The 11,261-nt window shown below is 33.0% G+C and overlaps 2 protein-coding genes across 2 annotated transcripts in view; one reads left to right on the top strand and one right to left on the bottom strand.

The window, feature by feature from the left end:
* LOC109331500 lies at positions 3,635-9,301 on the top strand. Its single transcript, XM_019566040.1, has 5 exons — positions 3,635-4,047; positions 4,669-5,541; positions 6,115-6,570; positions 7,246-7,432; positions 7,610-9,301. Exons 1-5 carry the CDS (start codon positions 3,649-3,651, stop codon positions 8,542-8,544), a joined length of 2,850 nt encoding a protein of 949 aa, XP_019421585.1. The 5' UTR covers positions 3,635-3,648; the 3' UTR covers positions 8,545-9,301.
* LOC109331502 (protein phosphatase 1 regulatory subunit pprA-like) overlaps positions 9,030-11,261 on the bottom strand; it is a 12,033-nt gene continuing 9,801 nt past the window's right edge. The window contains exons 3-7 of the mRNA XM_019566042.1: positions 10,726-10,872; positions 10,277-10,419; positions 10,080-10,194; positions 9,387-9,530; positions 9,030-9,287 (exon numbers count right to left, since the gene is read on the bottom strand). Of these exons, the coding sequence (XP_019421587.1) occupies positions 9,450-9,530; positions 10,080-10,194; positions 10,277-10,419; positions 10,726-10,872 (486 nt within the window). The 3' untranslated portion in view covers positions 9,030-9,287; positions 9,387-9,449. The remainder of the gene's footprint in view (positions 9,288-9,386; positions 9,531-10,079; positions 10,195-10,276; positions 10,420-10,725; positions 10,873-11,261) is intronic.

The following is an 11,261-nucleotide window of genomic DNA, read 5'->3' as shown; positions in this document are numbered from 1 at the left end:
AATGGTTGGCAACGAGAATGGTACACCAACAACAAAAGAACAACAAAAACAACTGCACAACAACGACACCATATTATTAGCTGAACAACATCACTGCATCACACCAAAACTAGCCAACAACACACCAAAACTACAAGTAGAAACAAGTCACGCCGCCAAGTCTGATTCTTAAATTGACAAGAACCTGACTTTTTAAAAAAACTTATTTAGTTTAAGATATGAGACTTTAGGTCATATAAAAGATATATTAAGTAATTATAAATTATATTATACTACTTTAATATAAATAGTATTATTATATGTGAATTTTAATATAAAATGTATACAAATATAATTTAATTGTTAGTGTTAGATATGATTATTTAAAAGTAGATGTGTTATCATATTTAAAGGTGGATTTATTGGTCTTTTTAAAAGCCTTACAACATAACATGTTTTTAAATAGGGTAATATGTTATGCTAAAATTTTCACAAAGTAAGATTTATTCTTTAAAATTTTCTAAACATGTGACACTCCTACATGTTATATAAACTCATTCTATTAAGACAAAATTTGGATTCTCACCCTAAGAAACATTACATAACCAACAACACAATAAGAATACTTACAACATAATTTAAACATAATTCAGTTTAGTTTGGATCTCTCTGATCCCAGTGTTAGAATAAAAATCTAAAAAAGAATCAATCCATTTTTAAAATCCAATCCAACCAGATTTAGTTTTAGTGTTTCCATTTTTAGACCGATTTTAATTTTATTTTTTCACCTGAACACACCTAATCAAGCATTATTTCCTATTTCTTCAATTTTTATGGCAACTCTTGAATTTTCATATCATTCCCATCCGGAAATATGTCCAAGAAGTGTTGCAAATGTATTAGTACTACCTAGGGGTGAGCGTGGGATGAGTTGGGACGGGTTAAACATGTCACTCACTCGTCCCTAAATATTGATCGGGTCAATTTTTTAACCAGAACCCATCTCTAATTAGGATGAAACGCATGATGAACGAGTCTAAAATAAGACGGGTCAAGATAAGGACGGATCTGGGTTGGAAAATGACAAAATAGATTTTTTTTCTCAAATCTTTAAGCATGCATATGGATGGCAATAAAAACCGAACCTGTGGGTACCCGTCCGAACCGAACCCGAATTTAATGGGAAAAACCTGATGTGATTGGGTTCGGGTTTTACCTTGGTTTAAATTTCGGTTTTGGGTTTGGTATAGCAAAGACCCTAACCCAAACACGCCCTGAAGTAAGGTAATTCAATTTAAAATTGAAATTTCTATCATTTGCCAATTGTTTTTAATTTCTAATTTTACTTTACATACTATTGGATCTTCAAACATAAAGAAATGAAATAATACAAGAGAAAATAGAAATGTTAGAGAAAAATTACACGGAAATAATATCATATTTTCCTTAATATTTTATCATTTTCGGGTTTTTTTCGGGTTCGGGGATATTTTTATTTTCAACCCCGTTGAGTTTGGGTTTGGGTACAGGTTCGGGTTTTGAATTTCGGGTTTGGGTTTGGGTATGTGCAAACCCGACCCCGACCCGCCCTGTTGTCATTCCTAAGCATGCACAATCAAAATTATCACAATCTGTGTATAAACTCAACTAAAACTGCATCACACATACATCAGTATATAAACTACAAACTGTAAATTGCATCCTTCAAACTAAAAACTATCGCAATCACGTGATTGAAAATTATAGAAGACATTGAAATTTTCAGAACATTTTAAACTGTCACGTGTCAATATAAGCTAAAATATTCTTATAAATAATAAAAAACACATGAGAACTGAAATGACAACATGTTAATACTCAAAAGTTTCCAAAAAAGTGAACACAATAATTAGCTATTAACTGAAAAATGAAACTTAAATTGGAGTTCACATAAAGGACACAAAAACTACAAATTAACTGGCTTTCTATCAATCAAGATAAGATTGTGGGTTTATAGGTATTTGAGTTATATGGATTGCACATAATGAGTACTTATTCAATAATTTTTTATATATAAGTATAAAGGACAGACTGAGTGACCCAGACAAGGACCTGAATTCGTCATTTTTGAGACGGGTCTAATATTTTAATCGGTGTATTCTTTTTTATTTATTTGGACGAATTAAGACGATTCTATAGATCGGACCGGATCTTGCTCACCCCTAGTACTAACTGGTTAACATCAATAATATTTTATATGCTCATATTGAAAAATTCATACGGGCTATATGGCTATATGAATGATTTGATTTTATTAAGTTTTGCTTTATCTAGATAAGATTTGCCATTTCTTAACTTCATTATGCTGAATTCAAATTTGCCATCTTTTCTCAAATCTTGCTACATGATTCTTGTTATGCTACCCGTTTTGACAAAATTGCGCTAATATAAATTAAACAATCAAACCTACCGTATTTCATAGATATGATTTTTATGGATGAGAAAATATATATTTTTTGTTTCTTTTTTTATTTTATTCTAAACATATTAATATTTTTCAGAAAATTTTAATGTGACGCAGCTTGACAAATTTAGTACAAGATCTTTATCACTAATTTAACATGCTTATTATTTATTTATATTTTAACAGATAGTGTTTTGATAGAGACTTCTACGTGTTTCTTAATCTATATTTCCATCAATAAAATGTATATATATAATAAACTAATAAACAAATTCTTAAATTTTAAAATTTGAATATATAAATTCCATTGTTAGTAATAATAATAATAAATTTAACTTTAGAAATAATAGGAATGTAATGTAATTGATAATATAGATTATTAATAATAGCAAAATGGAGCAACACTTTAGAAGAAGATAAGTATTGATGGATACTTAGATATAGAATGGATAGATATAAGAATTTAGTAGTCTGTATCATTTAATTTAATTTTATACAACAACTAAACCATAATTCTAATATATGCAGTCGGTTATTGGATCAAAAACTATATTCATCATTAAATCAAAATTAATTTTTATTTATTTAAAAAATATCAAATCAATGGTTATAACTGAATTCCTCACTAGGATCTTATGGATAAATAAAATGATATCCATCATCAGTAATTATTTTTTTATTATATAAATTGGTCTATCTTATCTTTATATACAATCTAATATATCTTTGATATAGATTATTTTTTCTTCTTATTTTGGATTTTTTTTAAAAACCAATAAATTCAGTTTGTTTTATTTACAAATTTAGTTTATAAAAAAAAGATTATAAACCAATAAAAAATAAATAAAATTTCATATCTTCAAAATATGGATTGATTTTTCTTTCTGTTTACAATTTCAGATAAATATAAACACAATCTTATTCATAATCAATCTTATCACTCCTTATCTATCATATCTATCACCTTCAATCCCTATTTCTACCTCACCACAATGAAATAACCTAACTTTGTATATATAGAGAGAGAGTTTGTTTATTTTTCTCTCCACCTCTTCTCTTAACACCACATGATGTAACTACGCTACCTTAGAAGTCAAGGAATAAGAAGAAACTATATCTTCACACAAACTCGTTTACTCTAACAATCTCACACTCTAAGCATAGAACAAAGATAACATCATCATTAGTTGTTTGAGTTAGAGAGTCCAAAACACAAAAAAGGTACAATGTTACTGCATAAAAATAACACCATGCACATGCATCACTCATTTGAAGAAAATCTTCCCAACCCAGTTCCGGTTTTATCTGAACCGGAGCTCCGGGAAACAGCCTACGAGATCCTAGTGGCGGCATGCCGGAGTTCGGAACTGAAGCCGTTAACGTTCAAATCAAATTCTAAGGGTAATGGTAGAATAACTAGGAGCCCATGTTTACACAGGTTGGTGAGTTGTGTGGGAGAGAGTAAGGTGAAGAAGGAGTTGGGTATGAAAAGTTTGAAGGGTGAAGGAGGGAAGAAGAGTATAAGAACAATGACAATGGGAGAATTGATGAGGGTGCAGATGAAGGTTTCAGAGATGAATGATACCAGAATTAGACGAGCCCTCCTCAGAGTTTCTAAAGCTAAGGTTTTATGCTTCTGCTACAAACTGCAAATTCATTCCTTTTATATAGTAATGTTGTTTTTGTTTAACTGAGTGGGGAACAAATCCTTATAATGAACTCAACCGAGAACCCGTAAGAAATTAAAATGGTTAATATGCACATGACCTTTTTAAGTGATTATGTAGTTAATAAGTAACTTTTAATCTTAATCATTCATATATGATTGTGATTGTAAAACACACATTTATTGTTATTATATGAAAATTGTTTTGATGTGAGTTCTAATATATATAAATATTTATAAGTTATTTTGGTTGTTCTTAATTTTATAGAAATTGTTTTGGTAAGAATATGGTTACATAATTCATTTACTCATTTGTCTTTCATACCACATATTGAATTCATACTGAATATAAAATGTTGGCTACTTCATGTGTTCAATTGTATATTATATAGTTTCGAATCTTTATTTTACTTTTTCTTCATTGCTAGTTTATTGATCATTATATTGATTAATCAATTGTCATGCTCTCCTGCCACTAGAAAATGCTTCCACATCTTTTTTTCTTCCTCCTTTATGATTATCTGTCATTGAAAAAGGTTAATGATAGCTTACAAGGTCCTTGTTTGTTATTGAAATATAGCTTGGGAAACGAATAGAGTTAATGGTTCTACCACTTGAGCTAATACAACACCTTAAGTGTTCAGATTTTCATAGTCAACAAGACTATGAGTCTTGGATAAGAAGAAATTTGAAGGTACTTGAAGCAGGACTCATATTGCATCCTCACTTGCCATTAGATCATAAATCAGACTCTTCTGCACAAACCCTCAAACAGATAATCAATGAAAGCCTTAAGAATCCTATGGATATCGCAAACAACAATGAATCAATGCAAAACTTTCGCGATTTTGTTAAGTCGCTTGCTTGCAGGTCATATGATGAGTCTGCTACTCAGATATGTCATTGGGCTGATGGGTTTCCACTGAATCTGATGATCTACCAAGCTTTATTGGAAGCATGCTTTGATAATAATGAAGAAACTTTTATGATAGAAGAGGTTGATGAGGTGCTAGAGCTAATTAAGAAGACATGGAATGTGCTTGGAATGAATGAGATGCTGCATAATATATGTTTTTCATGGGTCTTGTTTCATCAGTATGTTGTCACTGGCCAAGTGGAAAATGATCTGCTTTCTGCATCAAGTAATCTATTGAGAGAAGCTGAGAAAGATTTTAAGTCCATGACAGATCCGTTTTACTCGAAATCCGTGAGCTCGATATTGAGTTTGATGTTAGGTTGGGCAGAGAAAAGGCTCCTTGCATACCATGATACTTTCTGTAGGGGTAATGTTGAATCAATGCAAAGTATTGTTTCTCTTGCAGTATCATCAGCAAAGATTTTGGTAGAAGATATGTCTCTTGAGTTTAATAATAAGATGAGGATAGAAGCCAATGTATCTTGCAGCAGAGTTGAAAATTATATCAGATCATCATTGCATGATGTTTTCACTCAGGTAAGTTACACCATTCATGCTCCCTAAACATGAATACCCCCTTTCATATGGTATAGATATATGATAAATTATGCATTTCCCATAGTTGTACATAACATATTAGGACAATTTTGGGACAATAACTCTTTTCAGTACTTTTATATTCTAACTCAACATGTAATATCTCCATATTCACCTGCACTCACATAAATTAAATGTTGTCTAAAAAAGTGCTGTATAGAAAAATATTTCTCTAAATCGCGATATGTTTGTATAATACCTTTTGATCCTGCAAAATGACAAACGGATAAAACTTGTATTTTTTTCTTTATCAGTTTTAAATTCCAAAATTGAAATTGGCTATTGGGGTATCCTTTGTGATTAAAAAAATGCTCTTAACTCTTTTGATAAATTAAAGAAGCTTAAACTACTAGCAACCTCTTCTGTAATATGCCAGGATAACTTTATATGCACTTTAATTGATTTACTTGCAAGTTGCAATCATGTTTGAATGCTTAAATCATTTTTACATAGCTAGTTACCATTAAGGGGCATCATTCTAACTTGATTCTTTTTAATATATCTTTTAAGCAGAAATTGGAGAAACTGGATCCTAGGAAACATGCATCTAGAAAACAGAATAAAGCCCTTCTCAGTCTTGCAGTCCTCGCACAAGACATAAGTGAACTTGCTTTTTATGAGAAAGAGACATTTAGTCCAATACTGAAGAGGTGGCATCCACATGCTGCTGGTGTTGCTGTTGCTACACTTCATTTGTGTTATGGGAATGAGTTGAAGCAATATGTTAGGAGTATAAAGGAAATGACACCTGATGCTGTAAAAATGCTTCTAGCTGCTGATAAATTGGAGAAAGATCTTGTACATATTGCAGTAGAAGATTCAATTGATAGTGAAGATGGTGGGAAATCCATTATAAGGGAGATGCACCCTTATGAGTCTGAAGTTGTAATTGCTAATCTAGTCAAGTCATGGATAAAGACAAGGGTGGAAAGACTTGAGGAATGGGTTGACAGAAGTCTACAACAAGAGGTATGCTAATCTTATTACTAATAATCTGCTATGGACTGATTTCGGATCCAAAGTCCAGCCCAGTTCCAACCTGTTGTTAGTTCGGAGTGGGGTCATGCAACCAGACCATCGAGCAATCATGCCCAAACGCAAGTTCAAGGCTAGGCCCAATGTTAACTTAGGCATATCATGAATTATCCTTCCATATTAACCGAGGTAATGGATTAACTTCAAGATAATCATAATTCCTAATAGAATATTAACAAAATCAAATAGGATCAAGCAAGATCTATCTTAAGCACCAAGGAATTCTGATCCTACAACAACATTTCAAAGGCTATTAAAACCAACATCTAAGTGCTCTCTTAACCAATTTTCTAAAGATAAATCTTGCTTGATCTTAATTAGTCTTGTTAAGATATAATTATATCTTATGTTTCAGTTGGGAATTATGATTATCTTGGAATCAATCCGTTACTTCAATTGAGTGGCAGGATTGTGTGACGATGTGCCTAATTAACATTTGGCCAATTGGCCAAACCTTAAACTTGCTATTCAACTTGAATGCTTTATAGGCTCACTGCATGACCCAACTTCGAACCATCCACGGGTTGGACCACTTGCTCTAATTTTAACACTTTTCTCTCTCAATCATTTATGATCCATACCTTAACTTTACCATCGTTTTTCCTCTAGGTATGGAATCCACGTGCAAATGATGGCATTGCTCTTTCTGCTGTTCAAGTTCTAAGAGTCATAGATGACTCTGTGGAGGCTTTCTTTCAGTTGCCTATACCCATGCATGCAGTTTTGCTTCCTAAATTGATATCTGGCCTTGACAAATCTCTCCACCAATACATTTTGAAGGCCAAATCAGGCTGTGGTATATACTCAATTCATAACATTGAATTATCAAAAGTTATTCATTGTTCACTTTAAAATAGTTACTATACGCCCATATTGAACACATTCATACACTTCTAACTACTACTACTACCACAACTTTTTACTAATTTAAATCTCGTTTCGTGACCATGTTTTCCTTTGATATGATCCTCAGGGAACCCTAATTCTTTCATCCCAACCATGCCTGCCTTGACTCGGTGTTCAACAGGATCAAAACTTCATGGTTTATTCAAGAGAAAAGAAAAGATACCAGTGACCCAAAGGAGGAAATCACAGGTTGGAGCTACCAACATAGATAGCTCATTTGGGTTACCCCAGCTTTGTGTTCGAATCAATACTCTACAACACATTCGCATGGAATTAAAGGTTTTGGAAAAGAGAACAATTTCACATCTTGGTAGTTCTAAATCCACAAATGATAATGATATAGAGGGTGTCTTGAAGTTCAAGCTTTCTGAAGTTGCTTCTATTGAAGGTATTCATCAACTGTGTGAGGCTATAGCATACAAAATCACTTTCCATGATCTATGTCATGTTCTTTGGGATGGCTTGTATGTTGGTGAAGTTTCACCAACTAGGATTGTGCCTTTTCTTGAGGAGCTTGAGCAATGTTTGAAGATTATATCATCAATAGTGCATGATGATAAAGCAAAAACTCATGTACTTACTGAGGTAATGAAGGCTTGTGTTGAAGGGTTCATGATGGTTTTGTTGGGTGGAGGTCCATCCCGTGCTTTCTCTCTAGAAGATTCTGTTATAATAAAGGAAGACTTCAGGTTTCTCACTGATTTGTTTAGGTTCAATGAAGATAATGGTTTACCTGCTGAAATTAGAGAAAAGCATTCTACCAATGCTAAAGGTGTACTTACCTTGTTTGGCATGGATACTGAAACCTTAATTCAACAGTTCAACCAGCTTAATCTTGAAATGTATGGCTCTTCAGCTAAATCCAAGTCTCCACTACCTTCAACTCCTACTCAATGGAGTCCAAGAAAACCAGACACACTTTTCCATGTTTTGTGTCATCGAAATGATGAGATAGCTGCTAAGTTCCTTAAAAAGAATTACAACTTGCCCACGAAACTCTAAATTGATATATCAGACTTTGCCAACCCTATATCTATAACTCAGGTGTATTGAATAACAATAAGATCTTTAGATACTTTTTTTAATTTCTTTATTGTGCATATTCATTGTAGAGCTGTCAAAAGAACTTTCTTCAAGAAATTACTTGCTTCAGCCTGCATTAGGTTAGCCGGTTTGTTATAATTGACCAGCATTTTATCACTGGTCAATTCTACTTGCCTAACAGGACAACCCAATTCATAAGGCTGGCTAGTGAGGTCCCATAAGGATAAATGTATCATGCCTTACTCTTCCAAGGCAGAGAGATACTATTTCGAGGATTTGAACCTGCAAGCTTTAGGTCACTACTGCACAAAAGCCTCTACCAGAGCAGAGGCTTGAAAAGTTGCAGAGCTAGCAGGTAAGGGTGGTAATATGACAGACAATAAATAACGGGTCATGGATAGTAAATCAGTCAAACAAATTTAAAAGACTATCTAGACCATCACTAAACTATATCTTCATCTGTATACCATAAAAGGTAGCAAGAAATATCAATAATACAGCAAAAGAAACTGTTACTCAAAATTGGTTGCCAAATAAACATAAATAAGGTGGAATGTGGTCTGCTAAACAAGAAATATATAACAAACATGTTTCATTAAACTGATAACCAAAGGTCAGGCCACATAATATAATCCGATGGTTGTTCAGCAAATTCTCTTCATCTGGTGGACAGCAAAAAAATCAATCTTTCAAACCAGAATCTGCAAGCATGACAGAATTCACATACATTAATCACAGAGCAATCTAAAACACAACAGTTTATAATAACAAAAGTGTACAAAGGTTTATATAAAACTTACAAATGGATATCAAAAGACAGCTTCAAAGCTACTAGTTTTCAAAACAGACACCCGAGAAACTCTTTAAGAAAATACATCAGAATCAATTTGTTCGATGTTGGGGAAGATTTCCCTTAGCACAGCAGTATAGTTGGGTGACTTAGCCTGCAAGAAAAGAGCAAGATACATGGAGTCTACCTTTGAAGAATAGTACTAGTATAAATGTCAAAGTAAGCTTCCTTCTAGGAAAGTCGAAAACTATAGACAGGAGTCTTGGAAATATACAGCACATCAAAGAAAAGATGAAAGGCTTTGCGCTGAAAATATACAACAATGCAATAAACAAATGACACTTCTACACTGCATTCATTTATTTCCCAAACCAAACCCCAAATGGAATAGTAAACAAAAGCAACATTGCATTGGGAAAAACCATATTCACACAGTGAGCGACATGATAAAAATATGTGGCTTCTCATTGACCTCCTTGCTAATGGTAATAGTGGTTAATGAGTTCTAAATGAAACTCTTACTCGATGAAAGATTATTAATATTATATGCTCATGTAACTTCATAACAAGATGAAATGATAGTTGAGAAACTAATTGATGACCCAACAAGAAACAAATGAAACACATTATTTGTATGGCCCAATCTACAAATATAATTGTGCCAAAAGAATCTTAAATTTGTAAGACTAAGAAATAGGCTTACACATGGGTTCTTTTCTAGGTAGATAGTTGTAAGCTTCTCTTTTGAACCAGCAACAGACTCAGCAATTCCTTCAAGTGATTCTATTTGGTTGTCATTAAGCCATAAATCTTCTAAGCTGTAATAGATTAAATGAGGCATTTACAACATAAGGCTACAAAATATTATGCATGGGGAAGGAAATGGAGGAATATACATACTGCATCAGGTTCTGAATGTCATCAATAGAGGTTAGCTTATTTGATGACACATCTAAAACCCGGAGATTCACTAAAGATGACAGGCCTTCCATTTTTGAAATACCATTATGGCTCAAATATAGTTCTTCCAGAGCTATGCAACCCTGTATCCCCAAAATAAGGGATAAAAGTTAGTAGATAGAAATGAAACACTAAATTGAAAAGAAAAAAATGTAACTATGTAAGAATACCCCACCCCTCTAAAAATAAATAAAATCCATGAACAAGTTCAACTATGTAGATTGGATTAGAAGGCAACCACCTATAACTTTGACTCATGTACGGATTCTGAATATTTTTCCTCAAATGTTTTACGTGATTGAAATGTTTCTCTCAATCCAACATTTAATATCAGTTTAAAATATTACGTTGGATACGAAACAGTGTAAAAATTTTGGTAGAGGAGATACCTCAAATCCTGTCATTGAAGTGAGACGATTGCTTTGCAAACTAAGCTTCTTGATGCATTTGAGACCACATAGGTTTACAAATTTAATTCTATTACGTCCAAGCCACAACTCCTGCAAATTTGTCAAGTTCTGCAAATTCTCCATCACCTGAACATCAGACATACAGATAAATAAATCAGAACACAACAGATCATGGCATCATGCTCCATTAAATACTGCATGTAGGAACTTCTATGGTACCTGATCGGTACGACACCCAAAGTACTCAAACATTTATTAAATACCAATTTCATAATAAATGTTTAAAATCATCAACAGTCGATGAAATGCTTGAAGACATCATATGTAGTTTGTAGAAAGCACAATTACTACTTACTACCGCATATTCACACACAATATGGTAGCACTTGGTAAGATGTTAGAATGAGATGGAATATAACATGTGCATATGAGTTTTGCTCACACATGGACCGAGTAGGCCTAATAGCAGGATAAACCTATTAGAGTATAAGACTTAAAGTCTTGGTTTATGGACT

This window comes from Lupinus angustifolius, chromosome LG17, assembly GCF_001865875.1.
Source record: "Lupinus angustifolius cultivar Tanjil chromosome LG17, LupAngTanjil_v1.0, whole genome shotgun sequence".
NCBI classification, from domain to species: Eukaryota; Viridiplantae; Streptophyta; class Magnoliopsida; order Fabales; family Fabaceae; genus Lupinus; species Lupinus angustifolius.
The sequence above is the reverse complement of the archived record's forward strand: the minus strand, read 5'-3'. Positions and strand labels throughout refer to the sequence as shown.